General features: G+C 52.4%; 1 protein-coding gene across 1 annotated transcript in view; it reads right to left on the bottom strand.

The window, feature by feature from the left end:
* agrn (agrin) overlaps nt 1-23,239 on the bottom strand; it is a 211,312-nt gene that overhangs the window by 20,118 nt on the left and 167,955 nt on the right. Inside the window, exons 20-29 of the mRNA XM_062542039.1 lie at nt 19,582-19,992; nt 16,937-17,062; nt 13,335-13,462; nt 10,334-10,448; nt 9,160-9,279; nt 8,491-8,916; nt 6,737-6,929; nt 6,156-6,371; nt 5,194-5,423; nt 2,239-2,373 (exon numbers count right to left, since the gene is read on the bottom strand). Of these exons, the coding sequence (XP_062398023.1) occupies nt 2,239-2,373; nt 5,194-5,423; nt 6,156-6,371; nt 6,737-6,929; nt 8,491-8,916; nt 9,160-9,279; nt 10,334-10,448; nt 13,335-13,462; nt 16,937-17,062; nt 19,582-19,992 (2,100 nt within the window). The remainder of the gene's footprint in view (nt 1-2,238; nt 2,374-5,193; nt 5,424-6,155; nt 6,372-6,736; nt 6,930-8,490; nt 8,917-9,159; nt 9,280-10,333; nt 10,449-13,334; nt 13,463-16,936; nt 17,063-19,581; nt 19,993-23,239) is intronic.

Genomic DNA, 23,239 nt, shown 5'->3' with positions numbered 1-23,239 from the left:
AAAGACAATCGGCAGACACAACAAGGAAGTCGGCCGTCGCGTCGGGAGCCCTGGCGAAACAGCCGGCTGTCGGAGCCGCGCCAGGCCAGCGCGGTGAAGGGGGAGTGAATCATGGCTGCCCTCCCTGTTGCACGGAGCGCATTAGCGGCTCCCTCGGCTAGGGGCCTGGGCTCGGGCTCGGGCTCATGTGTGTGTGTGTGTGTGTGTGCTCGGGCTCGGGGCCCCTCGCTCCTCTGAACCAGCCGGCGGCGGCGGCGGCTCCTCAGTGTTCCGCTGTGCCGGAGGACGGATCATGGCGGCTCAAGGGGCAGACAGACGGGGAGGAACCCGGCTTATTACAGCCATTTCTCATGCCTCCTTGCCCCCCCTCTCCTCTCCTCTCCTCTCCTCTCCTCTCCTCTCCTCCTCTCTCCTCTCCTCTGCTCGAGTCCTTTCCCAGGGGGAATGAGAGGGGGAGAGACAGATGAGGGGAGACAAGAAGGAGGGACAGTGTGCCCGTGCAGTACCTGCTGTCAAAACCTCTTGACTCGCTCACAACGTGATCTGGCCAACAGCTACTTCCCTGGATTTACCTGAGTCTCTCGCTCTTTCCCTCTCCTTCTCTCTCCCTCTCTCTCTCCCTCTCTCTCTCTGCTGAACACTCTCGGCTGACTGAAATCTCATTAATCATGATGTGCAGCTGACTGATGCGATTACTCATCTCATTGATTTAATAGAGGAAAAAATACACTCCACCCGCAATGGACGGTCCCTGGTCATTGATTTGGTTTCACCTTCATTTATTTTAATCACTTGGTAATGGAGACTTGCTTGGTCAAGGGGCTACTCGCTTGGCTCTGTTCTGTTCCATTGCCTTCCTCATCTGGGGAGGTGTGATAAGCATGGGATTTAATGCCAGTCTGAGTGCGCCTGCATCTGTGCTTATGAGCAAAAAGCACACGCCTGTTTAAGCGTTCTCCCACTCCTATAGCCATCTATAGCTGGCACTCTATATATCTACAGTACATCAGAACACAATGTCTGTGTCTCTCAACTTCTAAATCCAAGGGCTGCCATAATAGAAGAGGTAATGATACTCATTACTGCAGGGCTCCGAGCTAATCTGCATTGAGATCTGTCGGAACAGAATTCTATTCAATTGGCACTTAAAGCTTCATTCTTCCTCTGCACATTGTTCTGAGATGTCTTTTTTTTCTTCTCCAATATCGTCATGCGGTGAATTATCTGTTGTCATTTTAGTAAGCTAATTGTGTTCATGAAATTCATTAATCAGGTCTCTTGTCTGTCTTGCAAAATCCTAGCACCTTATGACAATTACACAGGTCCTATTCCTCTCCTCTTGCAAATGAATTGGATCTTGTCATCAGGCAAGCATTCTGACATTTCAAAATGTATTTAAATTCCAGTAAGCAAAGTGTACAGGGACACAGAAAGAGACCGATAGAGAGAGAGAGAGAGAGAGAGAGAGAGACGTAGAGAGAGAGTCTTCGTTGATGAACTGAGTACAGTAAAACAGGGCAGTCTGGGGTGGGGAAAGGCCCTCTAATGATAGCCTCAAACAGGGCCTGGGCGCTGCCCTCCTCCTCCTCAACCGTGGCCTGGAGCTCCCCACTGAGTGGAGGCCACCTCCCCCCCTCCCCCCTCCATCCTTCCCCCCAAAACAGCAGCAGTGGGTGGCTGCTGCTGCTGCTGCTGCTATCGCTGCCACCGCCACAGCTGCCTGCCGACTAACTAGTGCATCAGTGGGGCTCTCAACCCGCGGCTCAGCCTCCAAATCCCCTGCCAGTCAGCTGCCAAGGCCCTCTGGGGGGACCGTGCAGCGTTTGATCTTCCAATTCAAGATGGAAATGTAGCGCCCCCACCGCGACGACAGAAAGGAGAGGAGGGAGAAAAATAGCGGCTGTATATCCTGACTCCTGGTGAGGAGCCCGAAAAGGGGGCCTGATAAAACACCTCTCCTCTCCTTCTCTCTCCTCTCTTTCTCTCTCTCGTTCGCCCAGGTGGCATGCTCGCCCCGAGCAGAGCGACATTCCACCCGTCACGGTGTTTAAACAGACTTCTCTTGTTCACTCTTCCGCCTGTCGTGTTTCATACGTGCAAATATTTTAATTTCAGAAGGAGGACAGAGCACGGCTGGCATTGGTTCCGAACACACCTGGGTATTACAAAACACTGCAGCAGCTCCAAGACCTTATTTTCCAAGCGCTTGTGTTTTGGACTGAGACGACGCGGCCGTACCTTTGTCACAGTGCTTTCCTTCACGGCCCATCGGACACTCGCATTTGTAGCCGCCCTCTGGCAGGACCTGGCACTGGGAGGACGGGTGGCATTTGTTGGGGTCGCAGGGGTTGTGTGCATCCGCACAGGTCGGTCCTGCGGAGAAGAGAAGAGAAGAGAAGAGAAGAGAAGAGAAGAGAAGAGAAGAGAAGAGAAGAGAAGGTGATGTTAGGAAGGAGGTACAGAAAGACGGGGAGGGGGGGGGGGGGGGATGCCACAGGGGGACAGAACAGGAGAAACAAAACTATCAAACTATTCAATGAGACACCATTACACACACACACAGAACCTTCGCAGGCTGTTAAGGAACCTTCTCTTTTTCCCCTCCCTTTCTTCTGGTTCTCCTATCGTGAGGGGGCACGGATTTATCCTGTAATGGAGGTCATTTTCTAATAGGATTTAGAATTATTACAACTCCAGATTAGGGGCTGGGGGAGAGCGGGCGAGCCGAGAGCTAAAATTGGTCCTGGACGACGACGGCGGTGGCGGCGGCGGTGTTGGATCAGGCCCGGTTTCATCAGAATCGGTCCTATCATTAAGGCGAGGGAAGCTGGCTGCGGGCTACAGTGGGGGGCGTGCGGTGCGGTAATGAAAGCCCCCCACTGAGTACTGAAGGCTCAGCTTCCCTCTGCCTCTGACACTGTATGAGCCAGCCAACATGTCCATCTCACAGAGAGAGAGAGAGAGAGAGGGGGGATGGGTAGATAAAACAAGAGAATTACAGGGAGAAATAGACTAAGAAAGAGAGAGAGAGGAAGAGTGAGAGAGAGAGAGAGGAAGGGATGAGTAGATAAAACAAGAGAATTACAGAGAGACAGAGAGAGAGAGGAAGAGAGAGAGAGAGAGAGAGACAGAGTGAGTGCTGGTGAATAAGAGACAAGGAATAAGAGCGGGCTCCAAAGAAAGCTGGAGAAAACACACACATCCCACCATCACAGAGCCTCAGCTCCACTTACATGAAAGCCTCATTCTCCACATTCATCCCTTCAGCCAAACACTCAGCCTGCGCTTCTGCCTCCAACACAAGTGAGACAGTGTTTCCACACATCTTCCCCCTCCTCTCTCTCTCTCTCTCTCTCTCTCTCTCTCTCTCTCTCTCTATCACTCTCTCTATCTCTCTCTGCAACACCTCATTCCCTTCTGAGACAACGCAAACTCGCAACACGCGGCCATCTCACTAATGCCGCAATTCAACAGAACTCAAAGGAGCGGCCGATGCAATAAGATGGGGGAAAAACATTATTTCTAGATGAGAAAACATCAGCTGCCCACACAGTGCATTGTGCGAAGAAACTCATATCTCGGAGACAGATTATATCTGTGGCACGAAGCCGGTCCCCCTCGGTTTTTTTCCCTCCTCCAGGATTGTTTTTTTCTCCTCCTCCTCTTCCACCCATCTTCTCTCTCTGTCTCCTTTTAGCACGCACCACTTTGGCTGAGCAGAGTGTGTGGGTCTGTGTGCGTGTGTGTGTGTGTGTGTGTGAGGACCAGGGAAAAGCTTCAGTGTGTCTTCGGCGCACACACACACACACACACACACACACACACACACACACACACACATACATATGTGTGAGTGTGCGAGTGTTTTGTCTTGGCATTAAAAGGCAAACCCGCCGCACAGTCTTCCTATAAGGTCCTCATTAGCACAGAGGCAGTGGAGCAGGGCCGTAGAGGGGGGCATTGGAGCGGGGCGATGGGGGGCAGTGGGGGGCGATGGGGGGGCGATGGGGGGCAGGAGGGGGCAGGGGCCAGGGGGGCCGAGTTGTTATGGCACCGCTGGAGCCGCTCAGATGCCACAATTAAGGAGAGCCTTGCCGGGCAGACCAATCACACACACACACACACACACACACACACACACACACGGATGCACACACACAGATGCACACACACACACTCACGCACAAATGCACACACACACACACACAAACTCACTCACACTCACATATGCACACACTCACAAATGCACACACACACACGCACACTCACACAAACACTCTATCTCTCTCTCTATCTCTCTCTCTCACACACACACACACACACACACACACACACACACACACACACACACACTCGGGCGTGCATCTGGGAGAGGCGCTAATGCAGGTACACAGCAGCATGGCTCTGGGCCAGAGTGAGTGAGTGGGAGGAGAGGAGGTGTTGCTCTGCTCTATGGCTGAGGCCGAACCTCTCCAGACAGTTAACTAACCAGGATTAGGAGAGGAAAAATACATCCTTCTCCTACCGCCAACTAAAAAAAAAAACCCACTCTGCGACCTCAAAAGACCTCAAAGCGTGAACACATTCAGTGCTGTCGGCCCATTTGGCCGACGGTACGACCTGGTCGCCCGAGCACAAGACTAGCGCTGAGAGACAGAGACAGAGACGAGCACTTTTCAGGGGCCTGCCAACGGGGCCCGCGCTTCATGGCCGTCTATCCTACAGCAGGACAAGCTCTGGGTCACTAATTACGGTGTATGAGCGCTGCCTCTGCCGAGAGTCCCACTGCTCTCCAACGTCGGTAATTACCGCTCTTTGGCTCTCGTAATTAAAACTCACGACCCGCCGCAGAATGCACGAGACCCCGAGCTGGATTTAAAAAAAAGAAATAAATAAAAGAAAAGCATCTATAAAATCTCTTGCATTTAATCGGACCGGCGGTGAGCGGGACACGATTATAATGAGCCACGCGGTGTGTTGTCGAAACTGTGCACGATTAAGTGCTCTAAGTGCTGAGAGAGCGAAACACCAAAACTATCTCTCACTGACTGCACCCCCACACTGCATTGACCTGATTTTCCCCCCTTACTTCCTGAATCCTCCCTTACACACACAGGAAATAACTACAAAAAAAAAATAGATCCTGTACCGAGCCGAAGGGGGTGGGGGGGTGGGGGGAAGGGGGGAACTGACCTGAGAAGCCGTTGACACACTTGCAGTGGAACATCTCGGCTTCCTTGGCCTGGCACGAGGCGCCGTTCCTGCAGGGGTTGGGCTGGCACGGGTTGTTGCCGCACTCGCCCACGGCGGTGCCGTACAGCACGTTCTCGCCGTTCTCCTGCAGGTTGTACAGCATGTTGTTGACGTCCAGCATGCGCACGCAGCCCACCAGGCCCACGGAGATGGATGCCCGCTCCTTCACACTGAGAGAGAGAGAGAGAGAGATCAAAAGGATTGAGAGAAAGAGAGAGAGAAGGAGGGAGGGAGAGAGAGAGAGGAAGTGAGGTACCTGTTAGTTAACCAAACAATGTTCACAGGCCACAGGCAGCGATCACCACACAGCTATGCCTGCACTCCAGCGAACTAAGCATACCTGCGAGTCACCTCATCGCTTTTGATTAAACATGGGATGAAGCTACCGCGGAAGATGGAACACGACTCCAACCTGAAAGGTTTGGCGTGGTTTAATGGCACCTCTGATTGACGGCCATTATCTCGCACAGACTTTTGTCTGTTCCCATTAAGTCTTATTACGGCAAATGTCTCGCAGCCACCTTTTGAGCGGAGGCAGAGTGCAGACAGACGACGCGTTTTAGGATTCAGCTCACTCCCCCAATCATGCCTAATTTGAGTGGCTGACATTATCTTCCATTGGTGGCTGGCGGCTGAGGAGATAGCAGAGCTCGTTGACATACGGACGGACACACACACACACACACGCATGCGCACGCACGCACGCACACACACACACACACACACACACACACACACACACACACACACACACACACACACACACACACACACACACACACACACACACACACACGAGAAAACCAGCCAAATACACACACACATACTCTTAACTACAAAGTGAACACACACACACACTCTCTCACACACACACACACACATACACAAACAAACACACTTACTCTTGCGCCATCTCCTCTGGCGTGCCGCCGATGAACAGGTCGGTGCCGAGGTTGAGGCCGTCGGTGCCCGGTGGGCTCTGGCCCTCGACCTGGGACTCTTGGTCCACGCTCAGCATGGCGTTGCGGCGGGTGCGAGTCATCACCAGCTGGTGCCAGCGGCCGGGCTTCACCGTCACCTTGCTGGTCACCAGGCAGGTGCCAGAGCCTGTGTTGAACCTGCGAGAGAGTGGCGGGAGGGAGGACCAGGATCAGTGAGGTGGGAACGTAGTGAGTTATATAAAGACAAGATGGCCGCTGAGCTCACCTTCATTCGGTAAAAAGTACTGACACAAAAACATCTTACTGGGAAAGGATAGTCAGTGGGACAGACAGAATTTATCTTTTTGTTCCCGAAAACAAGGATTGATGATTCAAAAAATAAAGGAACTACTGAAAGAGAAACAGGGGGTACAAAGAAAACGGTGGACAAAAGAGATTTCACAACTCTGCTACAATTCACAGCTAACTACCAAACACCAACTGTTGTCTCCCAGCTAAAAGTGAGCTTTCTGCTGTGCTGTCCGACATCTCTCGGTACCCACCTGAGCTCCACTTTTCCGTTGACCAGTGCCAGGGACAGGAAGTCCTTCTTGTCGTCGTGACCGTTGTACAGCAGGATGCCGGTCCTCTCCGAGGCCCGGAACTCCATGGCGATGCGGACTGTGTGGTACGCCTTCATGGTGGGGAAGGCCAGGTAGGACTTACCTCCGAAGGACGGAATGTAGTATTTGATCACTGCAGATGAGAGAGAGAGCGAGAGAGAGCGAGAGAGAGATAGAGATAGAGAGAGAGAGAGAGAGAGAGAGAGAGAGAGAGAGAGAGAGAGAGAGAGAGAGAGAGAGAGAGAGAGAGAGAGAGAGAGAGAGAGAGAGAGCATAAGGAGGGTGAGTGAACGTTACGTAAACACGTCCCACAGATCCGTTCACTCAATGCTACAAAAAGCCTCTGATTGTAAAATAACTGAGGGGATTTGGGGAGCATATCACAAATACTGTTTATGTACCGCTCTGCAGAAGGGTCTCAGTAGGCAGTGTGAGTGTGTGTGAGTTAGCGTGCATGCATGTGTGTGTGTGTGTATGTGTGTGTGTGCGTGTGTGTTTCTCTGAGTGATTGAGTCTGTGCCTGTGTGTCAGAGACTAAACTGTGTGAGATTCATAAATATATGTATTACTCAACAGAAAATGCCTCAGTAGACTTGTAAGTGTGTGTGTTCGTGTGTGATGTGTATACGAGATCGTGTGTGTATGAATGTGGGTGTCTGTGTGCGTGTGTGTGTGTGTGTGTGTGTGTGTGTGTGTGTGTGTCTGCGTGTGTGTATGCATCCAAACTGTGTATAAATTGGGCACCACAGGGGCATTCAGACAATGATTGGCTCACATCTTCTTGATTGCAGCGTAGTCTCTTTGGACTGCTCCCACTCTCTCCTCTCCTACTCCTTCTCTCTCTCACTCTCACTCTCTCTCTCTCTCGCTCTCTCTATCTCTCTCCTCCAGCATCCTCCAATGTCTCTCGCCCTCTCCCTCCAGAGAATGGCTCCCTGATGAAGCCCTAGCTCTCCCCTATGGTTCTTTTTAATGTCCTCATTGATCAGGGGGAGGATTGCAGAGCTCCGCTTGAGCCTTCAATTAGCCACTATTTTCCCCTCTCCTCATGCTGAGAGACTTCTTCGCTGGCTAATATTCATCAAAGTAATTAGTGTCAATTATAATTCGCTGCAGCTGCAAGAGGTAGCTTCTCATCTGAGCCACCGCGAGGGCACGTCACGAGCGAGAGAAAATGGGACTCGGGCGGCGAAAAGAAGAAAAAAAAGACGACGCCGGGGCGTCTTGTCGGAGCCGTGTGTCGTTTTTCAATAACTCGGGAGTCGGAGGAGGATTGCGTGATGCCTCGTATCGCGCTGAAGTAGGGGGATGTGTAGGATTTGTTGTCAGTGTAACATTGGCATTTGTATTCAACGTTTTCCCTGAAACAGCCGTAAAGAGTGAAGTGTTTGTAAACTGTGAGTGATAGCGCGCGGGAGGGAGGGGGGGGGGGCTGTGGGGGGTGCATGTTTTTCTTTTTTTGTGTACGCTGGAGGGATTGTGCTGTGGGGCTTTAGAAAGCATTAGCTCTCAGGAAAGGTAATCCATGGAGATTTACAGCCATGCTTCTCTACTGTGTCTCAGAGAAAGAGCTGAAGCAAAGGAAAAAAGACGGCAAGAGGAGGAGAAGGAGATACGAGAGAGAGAGAGAGAGAGAGAGAGAGAGAGAGAGAGAGGATGACAGTAAGAGATGATGGCCCCCCCTGTTCTCTCACCTTTCTCGCAGACGGCACCTCCGCGGCCGGCGGGGCAGATGCAGGTGAAGTCGTCGTCTCCGTCGTCCTCGCACGTGCCCCCGTGCCGGCAGGGCTGGGAGTCGCAGGGCTTCAGGGGCCGGCCGGCGTGGGACACGGTGTGGGACACGGGCCTGGTGCGCACCAGGATCCCCTTGGTGGTGCTGGAGACGGCGGCGGCGGCGGCGGTGGTGGTGGTGGTGGCTTCGGGACGCCTGGTGACGACCGGCGGGGGAGGCGTGGTGGGGTTGCGGTGGACCGGGTAGGGGCGACGGGTGGCGGCCGGCCGCCGGGTGGTGACCCCGGCGGTCCGCGGCAGCACGGTGGTGGTGGTGGTGGTGGTGGTGGGCGTGGTCGCCGCGGCAACGGTGGTGGTGGTGGTGGTGAAGAAGGGCAGGGTGGAGAGACCTGAACGGTGACGCGGAGCACAGAGAGAGAGAGAAAGACAAGGACAGAGAGAGAGAGAGAGAGAGAGAGAGAGAGAACAAAACAGCAAAATGAGCTCTGAAATGCCTGTTATTACACCGCATTTATGCTTTCAAAAAGTGTCCGGCTGCGCTCGCTTCGCGCGGATGGAAAAACACAGCGGCTGCCAGCGCTAACCGGCACTCACGTCCATCAGCTTGGCACCGGAAATGGACGCTGGATTACCGTAATTTGAGAAGCTGATGTTGTCCTCCTCCGGCTTCTTGACCACGATGCCAGGCTCGCGCGCAGCCTTCAGCTGCTTCAGCAGGGCCCCCTCGATGTCCGCCACCGAGAACCTGGTGTCTGTCGCGCACAAAAAAAACCCCCGAAACATCAACAACCTCCGTCACACAACTCCCAGCACACATCACACAGACCCGACCCCCCCCATTTTATTCCACCCGATACCATGCAGCCATAAACACAACAAGGCCAAAAGCGCGTCAGTAATAGACTTTGGGGAGCGCTTGTCCTAAGCAAACATGTGTTGGAGAAGCGCCGGCGTTTCGGCGGGCCTCCCGAGCGGCTCTCCCGCGGCCTCCGCAGATGGGCCAGTTACGGGGCGGCCCCCAGACGGGCTTTACGAGCGCCGCTCTCGGGCCCGAATAAAAGACGCTGAATGGAGCCAATAAAAGGCGACTGCTGCGAGAGGTTTTTATTCGCCCATTCAGCCGAGCGTTAATGGCACACTGAGGGACGGTGCCGAAAATGAGGCGGCTGAGCTGTAGGATGGAGAAAAAAAAATGGCAACCACACACACAGCTCCCGCCCTTCCATCTCCACACACACACACACACACACACACACACACGTGCGGGCACTCACACACACACACACACACACACACACACACACACACACGTACTCACTCAGACAAAGCGGAGTTAAACAAGCTTTCACACTATAAGAGCACCCACACTAAAACAGAAGCAAAGGGAAGCACTAGCCTTGTTCTTCCCTTTCAAAGCTGCTCTTTTTGAATAATGACTCTAAGATGAAATGTAATTATGTCCCGTCTAAAATGTAAATGAAAGCCAAACTATGTGGATGATGGATATGAAGCTCTGCTTACATGTTATATAACTCTAAGAGAGCTTCATATTGTTTCTCTAGTACACAACAGTCTAATGACAGACTATATTGCAAACGTATTATCGTCAGTCCTGTTATGCCATAGCCTTTTGGCCATAGCTGGCCTTCATGTTACACAACCATAAATGCTTTATACTGTAATTATATATCTTAATCAAATAGTAGATTATATAATATAATGTATATAATCCACTGCATAATTAACTCATATGAAAGGTTAGATCTAATATAAAAGCCATAGGGTGCTCTGGGAGTGTCCTCATACCTGGGTCAAAGTGGGCCTCGATGAAGGCCAGGATGGAGTTGCTGGGGGCCAAGTTCCGCACGCGCACACTCTTAAAGTCCTTCTGCACCTCCGACTTGCGGAACAGTTCATTGAGCTGCCGTGGGGAGAGAGGAGCAGAGACAGAGAGAGAGAGAGAGAGAGAGTGAGATATAAGAATAGACAACATGCCTGGAGTCAATGAGACAGTACGCTTAGCCTGAGTCTCCGGCTGCTCTAGTTAAGGACACGCTCGTCCCTTGTGGAAAGATGAGGCTGAAAATGCGCACGACACCAAGTGTGGGTCGAATCCCACCGGGCTGCCGTGACCAAATTGACATTTTCCCGAGCGCCGTACAAATAATTACATGAACACAGTTTCCAAAGCAGCTGTAAATGTCACGTTGCCATGACATTCTTCCACACGCAGTCTGGATTCCAAGGGAGCATTCTGTGTATACTCGTGGGCTCCCCCTGAGCATTATTGTGTGTGCTGCTAGATTTCACCGGGTAAGTATGTGTGTGTGAGTGAGTGTTTGTGTTTGCTTGTGTGTATGTGCGCAGGTGTATACAGTATGTCTAAGTGGCTATTATTATTTATGTGTTAGCACCTTTATCTGTGTGTATATGTGTGTGCCTATGTGTGAGGTTTGTGTGTGTGTGTGTGTGTGTGTGTGTGTGTGTGTGTGTGTGTGTGTGTGTGTGTGTGTGTGTGTGTGTGTGTGTAAAGGCATGTGCATTTCAAGTCTCGCTTGCCAAATACATCATACACAGCCGAGGCACTATTGGAACTAATCAAGGGGAGGCAAACACCGGAGGCTTTCAGAGTGAAGCATGTCATTTGCACCAAACAAAACCGCACACCCGCCTCTCCCCGCACAGCGGCACTCCACGGCACTCGGCACACACGTGGCAGTGGTGGCGGCGGCGGCGGCGGTCGTGACTGAGGGAAGAGGGGCTGGTGGCCCCGTCTTTTTAGTGTATGTTCAATCAAATGGTGCGCCCCCCCTACAGCTAACCTCGAGTGCACTTGAGCGAGCATGCCTGTATTGTTAGATTTCAACCCCCTGGGAGGCCCCACTTCTTTCAATAAGTCAGCCGGGGGGGTTGTTGGGGAGGGGGGGAAAAATAGAGAGAGAGAGAGAGAGAGAGAGAGAGAGAGAGAGAGAGAGAGAGAGAGAGAGAGAGAGAGAGAGAGAGAGAGAGAGAGAGACAGAGAGAGAGAGAGAGAGAAAGGAAAAGGGGACAGTAAGAAAAAACACACACACACAGACACAAAAATAATCTTAAAAAGGATAATAGGTTTTTGCCTCTTGGCTGCCCCTCTTCACACACACAGACACACACACACACACACACACACACACACACACACACACACACACACACACACACACACACACACACACACACACACACCACGGGGACCCCTGCTGGGCACCGAGAGAAGGGCAGAAGGCAGGAGGCGAACACAATCACTTCCTCCAATCCCCTCCCCACCCACCGGGCACCACCACCGCGGCACTCTTCCGCAGCGCCAGCGTCGTCCGCATGCCCGCCAGCATTATTAGCGCGCTGCGCCCCGGCTCCAGCACACCCCGACGGGCACACTGACCCAGAAAGCGTCCCTGTGTCCTCCGGTGCTATTTACACACAGTCTAGCAAGCAGGGCCTCGGGGAGCCAGGCAGAGGGGACAAAGACTGAGAGGAGACAATGGATTGAGGAGGGGAGGATGGAGAGAAGGACTGAGAGAGAGAGAAAGAGAGAGAGAAAGAGAGAGAAAGAGGGAGAGAGGGAGAGAGGGAGAGAGAGAGGGATGGGGGAGAGAGAGAAAGTGAAAGTAGAGACAGGAAAGCGAAGGGCAAGAATGAAAAGGTTGGAGATAAGAAAAGAAGTGACAAAGAAAGGGAGGAGAGGAAGGAGGGAGGCTGCAGTGGGATGGGGAGTGAGGTAAAGTGAGGTCGGGTGGAGGTGGGGGTGGGATGCTATCGGGTGATACAGGCGGCCCCAGGGGGCATGGCCCGGTGCAGCTGGGCTCGGAGGCTGTGGATTAGCGCACGCCGGAGGCCTCTGACACCGTTTCCACGGCTGGCGCCGCGCTGCGCCTCGCCTGCCCCCGTTACCTACCGACGCCCACAGCGGTGGTGGCACTAGCCGCGGCTAGCTGAGGTGAAGCGGTCTCCGGATACGGTGTGCCCACACCTCTGGAGAGGGGGCCCCACTGACACAGACACACACACACACACACACACACGGATAGGGCTTATTACCGACTCACTCCACGCGCGGTGAGCGCGGCTCGCCTCAAATCTCGGTCAGCGCTCGGCGCTAACATTAGCGTGCTATGTGGGTCTCATTAACACTCTGTCCTTGGGTTCGCAGACAGGGAAACGCTCCTGCTGAAAAAGCCGGGCGTACTCGAAACGAGCCGAGGGGAAAAAAAGGGGGGGGGGGGGGGGTGGGGGGAGTTTCCAGAAATCCTGCCCATTCTCCCGACGCCAACAACAACAAAATCACAGGTATTAGCGGATGCAAATGGTCGTCTTTGAGGGCTATCTTTTACTAGCTTATCCTATTTGTTATAAGCGGAAAACCGCTGGGCAGAAAGTCTCGACGGGAGCCCAATCAAAGGCCTGAGAGGCCAGTGTCCTGCGGGCAGCGTTTCCCAGCAGGCTTTGCTCCTCCTTATTCAGCTAATTAGTTACCTGCCTCGGCTCAAGCCATTAGCTAATCAGCCAGATCAGCATGGCAGAACGAATGTCTGCAGGGTAGCGGCCCCATGTGAACCGGTTTGATTTATGAGCAAGCCCGTTTGAAACAAGGAGGATACATCACATTACACTACTTCAGATTTATAAAACGACATAAATGGCAAGTCCGAACCAATTGCAAATGTATTTGTATATCTATTCACAAGAGGGAGGCAGGGGTAGTTTCTGTGTGAGTGTTTATGTGTTAAGGGATTAAACTAATGCTGAATGTCAGCAAACGAGTCAAACTCACCGCACTCTCGATGCTCCTGGCTGTTTCCCCAAACAGCTCGGACTTGGGGTCCTCCATCTCAGGTGTGTAGAACACCTCTTGGCCTTCTACCTGGTCCAGATGCAGGAAGCCGTTGAACCTCATGGTGGCTGCGGAGGGACAAACCCAACAGGCAATCAAACGGTTGTCCTGCTGCCATGTGAGAAACATTCAAGGCACATAGAGTACATAAAAACTGTACACACTACACACACAATCACACACCCATACATCCACACACACACACACATACACAACACCTGGTTCAGAAGGTGGGAGTTAGCGTAGTGCCAGTTGTGTGGTTAGTGATGGAGGCAGTGCAGTGTTATTGTTAGCTGGGTTGGAGGTGGTGGAGAGGTGGCGTGTGTGGCTCCAGCCGGTGGGGAGTTAAGAAGGGGTAGGGTGGTGGTGAGGGGTGTCAGGGCCTCTCTGTGGTGGAGGTGGAGGAACACAGAGGAGGTGTGGGTGTGTGTGTGTGTGTGCATGGGTGTCGGTTGGTGGTGGTGGTGGTGGTGGTGGTGGTGTTTGGACAGGTGGGGGTGGGAGCAGGGGGGAGCGCATGGACGAGAGTGTGGAATGGGCTGGAGTTTACCAGACCGGGGCTCTTCCCAAGAGCTCACAGACGCATGGAGGACTGAGTAGAGAGAAATCCGTTAGCAGACATCGGGCACATGATAACAGACAAACAGACGAAAACACACAGTCACATGACGACAGAGACACACACACACACACACACGTGCATACGCACACACACTCACACAAAGAGAGAGAGAGACAGACACACAGACACATCCACACACAGATTTACACAGGTAAGTAACACGCACAGACAGCACATTAGAGCAAATTAAAAGGTCTTCTCGCAAGTGGCGAGGCTCCGTTACACTAAGCAGCTTTTATGCAAGTCATCTCTTAAGGTTATTGCAACCATTTCTTACAATTTGCACTGGCAGTAATGAGTCCAATAGAAAGAATGAGACAGAGAGAGAGAGAGAAAGAGGGGGAGGGAGGGAGAGAGAGAGAGAGCAGGATAATGAAAGAAGGGTGATGATGGCAGTGAGGCAAATAATAAATTAAACAAAAAGCGAGGTGAAACAAGGAGAGGGCAAATCTGACTCGGGCGATTGTGAGCGATGGCAGCTTGAGGATAAATAATAAATAAAGAGCGGGCTGGGGTCGGGGTGGGCGCGGTGTGGCGCGGAGCGGCTGGCGGTGGTGCCAACGGCGCGGAGAAGAGGAGAGCCGAGGAGCGGAGAGGGGCGCGCGTGACGCCCGCTGCTGATGCTGGGTTTCACGCGGCTCATAATCAACCGAACAAATTGCCCAAATCAATCACGGGCGCTCCACTCGGCTGCAGCTAGGGAGAGCACTTGTATGATTATCGTGAAAGATAGCCGTAATTGTCTCCTAATCCCGGGTACCGGTGACTGACAGGGACTGGTTAAAATTGCATGATAACACCCCCCCCCCCCCCTCCTTTCTTGTCGTCCAGACACACATCACACACTTCATATCTGATGGAACTTTAAAAAGGAGAAAATGTGGACTACTGGGGGTAGTGTGTGTGTGTGTGTGTGTGTGTGTGTGTGTGTGTGTGTGTGTGTGTGTGCAGGGTTCGGGGGGTGGCGTGTGAGGAATGGGAGAAGTGAAAGGAAGGAGTTTGAACCGATCAAATTGTAAATCAGAGACATCTGAGGACAACCATTTCCCACGGGCAGCCATGTCTGAATAGGGGGGCTGGGTGGGGTGGCGCCGACGATCGACTCGCTTAAATTAAAATGCTAAATTCACTGCCAGTCATTCAGGCTTCATTCACACAATAGCGCGCCCATTAAATACTGCTGGGGAACGGGTGTCTGCCTTTATCTTGCTCCGCTCGCTACGAGCATGTCACTGGCTGACTGACTTGACGGAAATAAAAATGTCACATTTTCAAGGAAAAATCAAGCGCGAGAGAATTTCCACGTCTTTTGGATAGGTGCACATTCTTACATCAGGGCAAGCTCTGGAGAGACAAAGGAAGTGCTGACACAGTGTGTCAGCGTTCCCGACCAATCCCAGCAGCCTTCTCTTAAAAACATGAAGTATTAGACGCTAAGAAAAGCCAACTAAGAGTATCGCTGCCTTTTGCATGTTAATCCCTCGGTGTTTAATGTGCCATTGAAAAAGTTGTTATTTTTTCATTTTGGGGGAACAATGCAAGCTTCCGGAAATGTCTTTGCAGAGAACATTACCCTAGCAGCTCAAAGATAGAAGATTTATGCTTCATATAACTGTAAATCCACAGGGCCCTCTCTGCGCATCACAAGGCACCAGGCGAGTAAACTGAAAAGGCCATAACTCCCCTCCCTGCCCCCTCCGCCCCGTCAGACAGACAACTTGAGATGCGGCACGTTAAAAAGCGGTCACTGACTTAATGCCATCGGCGGACGCCGGACAAACCGGGCATTAGCACCTTTGCCAGGAGCGACAGTGACACATCGTCAATAGGGGGGGGGGACGCGAATGGCCGCGCAACCTCTTCCCCCCCCCCGCTGATGGATATGTGGAGCGACGCTAACACTTGACCTGTCGACTCGTTCCCGTTCCGGCGAGAGGGAACATCTGCCACCTCTTTGCTTGCGTGGAACATATTGATTATTTCCCATTAAGTGTAATTCCTACCCTTGATATAGAACAGAAAAAAAACAGATGGTTACGTGAGGTGGAAGTAAAGGAGGGAAAGAATTAGGAGGACAAAAAGGGATGTGTAAGAAAGAGAGAGAGAGAGAGAGAGAGAGAGAGAGAGAGAGAGAGAGAGAGAGAGAGAGGGGAAGAAGGTGATCTGCAGTCTGGAAGTGCACAGTACATAAGCTGCCTGCCAGTCTATCTAAAGCCGCAGTGGCCAAACATGCAGTCTGTGCTTTTCTCTGTCCCCCCCCCCCCCCCCCCCCCCCCCGCAGAACCCAGGTGATTCACTGAGGCTGGACGCGAGCCCAGAGGGAGGGTGGGAGGGAGGGAGGGAGGCTCTGTGTTTATGTGCGTTTGCCCCACTGCGGTTTCTCACTCACAAACAGCACCATCCCCCCTCACTCCCCTGCAGCCCCCTGCTAGCGAGCTGGCTGCTAATGCCACGGGCTGTGCAGTAGCACTCGTGGAGGTCCAAAAAACAAACAAACAAACAAACAAACAATAGCACCAGCGAGGGTCAGCTGAGAGGGGGCGGAGATGGGGGGAGGGGGGGTCTTTCTTTCCGCTTTCCCAGCTGATTGCTGACAGGGGCTATTATGTTTGTGCACATTGTTTTGTTGTATCAGGTGTTGAAGATTTATGGAATCATGTGAGAATGCCTTGTGAGTGTGTGTGTGTGTGTGTGTGTGTGTGTGAGAGAGAGTATGTGTGTGTCTTTGAGAGTGTATGCTCATGTGTGTGCTGCAGTGTACTTGAGACACACAAGCGAGGGAGGTATTGATTCTGTGTGTGTGTGTGTATTCCCACGTGGTGTATTGTGAGCGCACGTGTGTGTGTGTCCATGTGGGTGTGTGTGTGTGTGTGTGTGTGTGGCAGAGCATGCAGCTGAAGTGCCCGGCGGGGGTACTCACAGGGGCAGTTGGAGCCCTCGGGGCTGCTGGCCGCGGTCCTGCCGTCAGGGCAGCAGCCAAAGGGGGTGTTGTCGCAGGACGAGCGCTCCTCCGGCGGGGGCATGGTGGTCACCACGGCTGTGGGGCCTGAGAAGGGTTACGCAGACGAAGGGAGGGGGGGGGGGGGGGGGGGGGGCAGCAGGGTGTTAGGAAGGGAAGAGAGGCAGATCTTCACCTGGTTTCCACACTACAACACAGCAACAACAACAACAACAACAACAACAAACCTCCACAGGGCCTAAGGACAACGTTACTGCACTAGCTCTCTGTCTGTGTGGGGTCTGTGTTCTCTCTCTCTCTCTCTCTCTCTCACATTCTCCCTCCCCTCTGCCTTAAAGCACTCCATTTCTCCCACAGTAGTGGCTGCTCCCTGCTGAGTGATGTGCTGGATTTGCGAGCCATGGATGGTTGGAGTCATGGATGGCGGATTGGGGGTGGCAGAGATGGAATAAAAATGGCTGACACCTGTTTGTGTTATCTGCCACAGACGTAAGACCCTGTCCGCTGGAGATTGCTAGGCGAACAGTACCATCACTTCTGTTGCTTTTTTTTAATTTTATTTTTTTTCCCTCCTGAGGAGTTATAAACGTGCGGAGGATTTGAAATTGTGAATCTCGGTTTTATTGATTAGGTACCACAATCTGTGGCGGCTCCTCTCGGTGAAGCTCTGTTATCATTATCATGTCCAAACACTCACGGTGTATTCCGGCGTCTCTAAGCTCTTTTACCCTCCTCCCTGTGCTCTCTCTCTCTCTCTCTCTCTCTCTCTCTCTCCCTCCTTTATCTCTCTCCCTCTTTCAATTTTCGTTTTTTTTTGTGTTCATGTTCAGTGTGACTGCACTACAGCCTTTTTTCCTGTCTGAAAGTCCGGCGAGCTGGTGGCTGCGCGAGATTAGGAGAGATCGTTGAGAACACAACTCCCGCTCGTTAAGCCAGTCGCAAACACATCAGAGGCCAACTTCAAGGACTCGCTGACCGTGAGTGAACTGGCTGGCAGGCAGACGCCGAGCGGAGCGGGTGGAGAAAATGACTGTTGGCCAAGGCGACGCACGAGCATCCCCTGCGCATCTGTTCTCTCTCTCCCCCCCCTCTCTCTCTCATTCCCCACACACACACACACACACACACACACACACACGACCCTACACCCCCCACCGTCCCAAACCCCCTCTTCCTCGCCCGGCTCAGATTTACGAGCAACGGATCCGCATGTGACGCATGCTTTGCAGCAGTCTGTTGCGTGCTTTTATTATTCCCTGGGGACTAGGTCTGGAGGAGGACAGGGTGGGGCGAGGGAGTTGTGTGAGAGTGTGTGTGTGTGTGTGTGTGTATCCCTCTCCCTCATCTCCACTCCCAGGACAGGACAGGACACGGGTCTCCTTGGACGGCGGGACACGTGTGCGGCGCGACGCGGCCAGTCGCTGACACGCATATAAATCTGGACGGAGGAGTCGGTGGCAGGGCCCCGCTCTGTTCCATCAATTTCAGCAGTTGAACCGTGCTATTAGCTCCCTTCCCCAGGTCAGGGAGCCACGGCACGCTAAAGAACCGCTGATTGAAAATGGTGAGTGCTGTCTGTGTGGGTCTGTTTGTGTGTGTGTGAACATGTCTTCGTTGGTGTGTTTGTGTGTGTGTATGTGTGTGTGTGTGTGTTTGTGTGTGTGTGTGTGTGTGTGAGTGTGAGTCTATGACAATGTGAGTATGTATGTGTTTATGTGTGTGTGTGTGTGTGTGTGTGTGTGTGTGTGTGTGTGTGTGTGTGTGTGTGTGTGTGTGTGTGTGTGTGTGTGTGCATCTATGACAGCGTGAGTATGTGTTTATGTGTGTGAGTATGAAAGAATCTTTGTGTATGTGTAAATGTGTGTGTATAAGTGGGCAACACTCACTGGACAGCAAAAGACTTTGAGATATATGAAAAAAAGAAAAACGACGACAAAAAAACAAACAAAAAAAGCGAGTGAGCAAGCAGTGGGGATTTGGCCGGAGACACAAATCAACAGTCCTCCAGACAAAGCCTGTAATTTGGGACAGTATCCTGCATCTCAATGGGGCCTCGTTCTGCTCAGGGATGCAGTCCTCGTACAGCCTGCGCTGAGCAAAACGCCCGGCTCTACAGACAACGGGCTGAGCTGCCAACACAGCCTGCATTTCAACTCGACGCCCCCCACCACAGCACACCTACAGTGCCCTATTACCATATTATACTAAGCTTTGTTTGGGATAAACTGAATAATAATTTCATTATGGATACTTGAGGTCACATATCAGAGACAAAACAGGTTCATTAAAATGCACACATCTAAAAAAATAAATAAATAAATATATATATATATAAAAAAACAACAGCAATAATAGTTTTTTTTTGAAGTCACCTTCCCTTGTGGGTTTGAACTGCATGTTATTTTCTTCCCTCATAAAATTTCCAACAAGGTGTGATAAAAAATGAAACGGAAAATTTATATTCAGCTTCACATACTGTATGTAAATGCACACACACAGGTCTCCCTTTGACTCCGTAGTCAGCTTGACAGGCTGAAAGTACATGGGGAGTGAAGAGGGATTGTGGGTAATGTAGTGAACTGTGGTGGATGGGGCGAAAGATTTACCGACTGGCTCTGCCTCTCCGCTTGCCTCTGTGGCGGTGCTGCCCTCGTCCTCGTCGTCGCCGCTGGACTGCCCGCTGCCCGACCCCTCGAAGGTGGCCGCGCTGGAGCGTGCGGTGGAGCTGGCGGCGGCGGCAGTGGTGGTGGTGGCACCGTCATCTGAGGATGGGGTGGTGGAGTGGGCAGGCTGGTGGTGGTGGGTGGTGGTGGGGCGGAGGGTGGTGAAGCCGGCGGCCGTGGTGACTCTCTGGGTGGGCGGCAGAGCATCGACCAGCAACGCGGTGTCGATGTTGTCGTCGTCGTCGTCGTCGTCGGGCGTGGTGGTGTCGGCGGCATTGGTGGTGGTGGTGGTGTGGGCGGTGGGAGGGGTGGTTGGGGGGGTGGTGGGGCTGGCGGTCAACTCTGAGATGAGTTCTGGACGGGAAGGAGGGGAAGGAGAGCAAGCAATGGAGGATGGGTAAGCAAAGATGAAAATGTAGTGCGTTCACCCCCACCCCCACAACCCCACAGTAAATACCCCCCACCCGCTACCCGCTACCCCCCCACCTAAAATCCTCTCTTTCTCTCTAGCTTCCCTTCATCATACTCCACCTTTCCACTCCTTTATCCTCTTCCTTTTCCTAATACTCCTCTTCATCGGGCTGAAATATAGCTTTCATGCTCAGCGTGTCTCTCTAAATCCTTAATACCATCCTGGATGTCTGCAAGATTATCATCGGCTCGTCGAAACACAGAAAAACACCAGGCCGGAGGGGTCGCGTCCGGCGGAACGGAGAACGGTCTCGCGTCTCACATCTCGCTCGTCTCGCTCGTCTCGTTTACGACTCATTTGGAAGCAAACACCTGCGCACCTGCGGCAGCGGCACTGCCGCTCCTTAGCCGGATCAAGCCCGAACGCTGATCTGGCTTATTTTAGACCCCGAGCCAGGCCAGGCTAATTAGGCACCGGTTATGCTTTTTTAACGAGACGGGTGATGTGAGCGCGGGTGCGTGTGTGTGTGTTTGTGTGTGTGTGTGTGGGGGGGGGGGGGGGGTGCTGGAGGGGAGAAAAACCTTTTAGGAACGGTCCAGTTTGGAAACGCACATAGAAAAACAGAAATGTCAGAGAAGATAACCGTGCTTGCGTGTGTGTGTGTGTGTGGGGAGAGAGGGAAAAATAATAATCTGCGGTCACAGTCCAGGCATGAATTCAAGAGCTGTGAAAAGTAAAGAAGCTTGTGTGTGTCAGAGTTTTTTTTTGCTGGTGTGTTGTGCTTATTGTGTGCGTGTGTGCATCAGAGCGTGTGTATATATATGTGTGTGAGTGTGTGTGTGTGTGTGTGTGTGTGTGTGTGTGTAAGCGTGTCTGCTCGGGCACGGAGCGTGCGAGTGTGTATCTGCAGATATGAATTATATATCCGTATTCAAATGCTGCCTCCTGTAGGGAAGCTTTAATCACAGGCAGACAGAGCCTGCAGTGATGAATGATTGATATAAATGGGGCAGGAGAGGGAGGCTTTAGCTGCGGCTTCAAAGATAGCTCAGCTACGCTCCGCTACGCTTCGCACTGCGCGGCGAGGCAGGCAGGCAGGCGAGGCGAGGCACGGGCACACACACACACACGGGCTCGGATGCACGAGAGCGGCGGCGCAGAATCGAGCTCGGGCTTGAGCTCGAGTTCGATTCTTCAGAGCCTACGCCGGCATCTGTCCGCCCCTTCTCCAACGCCACTGCTGCTGTGGTGAGAGCGGCATTGACTGAGTCTACATCACCACCAACGACCCCAAAACACTCCAACATTAGCCCCCAGCTCTAGTATCACACACACACACACACACACACACACACACACACACACACACACACACCAGCCACCAGAGAAAGAGCAGCATTAGCCATGCAAGGACTCTAGCAATGGAGCCAATAACTAGGACAATAACTCCACCTGAAAGAGGAGGACGTGGGTTGCATGTGTGTGTGTGTGTGTGTGTGTGTGTGTGTGTGTGTGTGTGTGTGTGTGTGTGTTTGTTTGTGCAGGAGGTGGGGTGAGCTCACGGGCAACAAACAACGACCGCGCGCGACAACTGTGTGTGCAAGCGTCTGTGACGAAATTGCCACCTCTGGTGTTGTGCGCTCCCCCTCCGCCGTCCTCCCCTCCGACTGAAGGACAAGGCCATGTGACGAGCCCTTTGTGGCGCCGTGGGGTTGCGATAACAGTTAAGTGAGGGGATTTTTAATTGCGCACTAATCATGGCACCTCTGATCAGCCATTATCCCACGAGGTGTGAAATTTGATACCTTACAGAAAATGCTATATTTATCTGCCATCAAAAGGAGATAGAGGCAGGGGGTGGGTGGGGGGTGGAAGGAAGTGGAAAGGAAAGAAACCAGAGACAAAAAGAAAGAGAGAGAGAGAGAGAAAGAGAGAGAGAGCAGCTGAGCCCAGGAGTGCATAGATGCTATCATAGCATGTTGTGGAGCACACTGAGTTTCTCCTTGGCTACACCTGTCACTCAGGAGCCAAGTGTTGCGTTTACACTCGGAGAGAGGGAGAGAGGGAGAGAGGGATAAGGCCAAAAGAGAGAAGTCAGTGACAAAGACGGAGAAGGGAGAGAGAGAGTGAAAGAGAGAGAAAGGGAGAGAGAGAAAAAGAAAGGGAGAGAGAGAAGGGTGCCCTCCTACCCCTCCTGAAAGCTGAGTCCTGTGACGGATGAAAAAAAGAGATGTGGGGGAGACAACCGGAGGCCCAGGGATCTGGGTGGAAGCTTGCCTTAATCAGGTTTAACGCTCCATTTGAGTTTCCAAGAGCACAGAGAGGGAGAGAGAGCGAGTGAGAGAGAGAGAGAGAAAAAGACAGAGAGAGAGAGTAGAAAAAGGGCTTTGGAGAGAAAGCAAAGGCAAAAAAAAAGCAAAGAAAAAAATCTTTGTCATCGCCGCTTGCCTCGACTGTGTAGTTATGTTTGAAAGGCAGTTATTAAGATGGCTTTCTTGTCTGCTTCACACGTTCCAGAGGGGGAGAGAGCTGAGGAGCAGAAAAGGAGAGAAACACAGAGAAAGAGAGGAGTGGGAGGAGGACAGAGAGAGGAAGGGAGAGAGAGAGGAGTGATGAGGGAGAGATAGAGGGAGTGAGAAGAGAATGCTAGGAGGGAGAGAGAGATTGTAAGAGAAGAGAGAAGAGAAGAGTAAGGTGAGTGATGAGCAGGGAAGCCAAAAATTTAAAATGGAGGGAGAAAAAGAACCAGAGTGGGGGACAGGAGACACTGAAGGAGAGACAGAAAGAAAAAGAGAGAGAGGAGGAGAGAGAGAAGAGAGTGATGAATGAGGGAAGGAGTAGGAAGAGGTGATGAGAGAAGAGAGGGGGAGAGTCGTGGCCATGCCTGCTGCAGAAGCCTGCTCCTGCCATATGCTGGCGTGTAGGCTGCCAATTTGCCACAAACATACAGGTGACGACACCATATGGGCCAACGGGGAGGTGCCAAGCCCCAGCCACTGGCGCTGCCAAAAGTTTCCGACTCACTCGAGCACCTGAGAGTATTCCCTCGTGTGGCATAAACGATGCGCTCGCTCACGACTGATCACTCAATCAGCTGCTGCAGTGGACAGAGGCGCCATGCCGCACACAGAGTAGCTATCACACGCATACACACGCATACACACAGACGCACGTACTGTACGCGCGCAT

This window comes from Sardina pilchardus, chromosome 7, assembly GCF_963854185.1.
Source record: "Sardina pilchardus chromosome 7, fSarPil1.1, whole genome shotgun sequence".
Lineage (NCBI taxonomy): Eukaryota > Metazoa > Chordata > Actinopteri > Clupeiformes > Clupeidae > Sardina > Sardina pilchardus.
The sequence above is the reverse complement of the archived record's forward strand: the minus strand, read 5'-3'. Positions and strand labels throughout refer to the sequence as shown.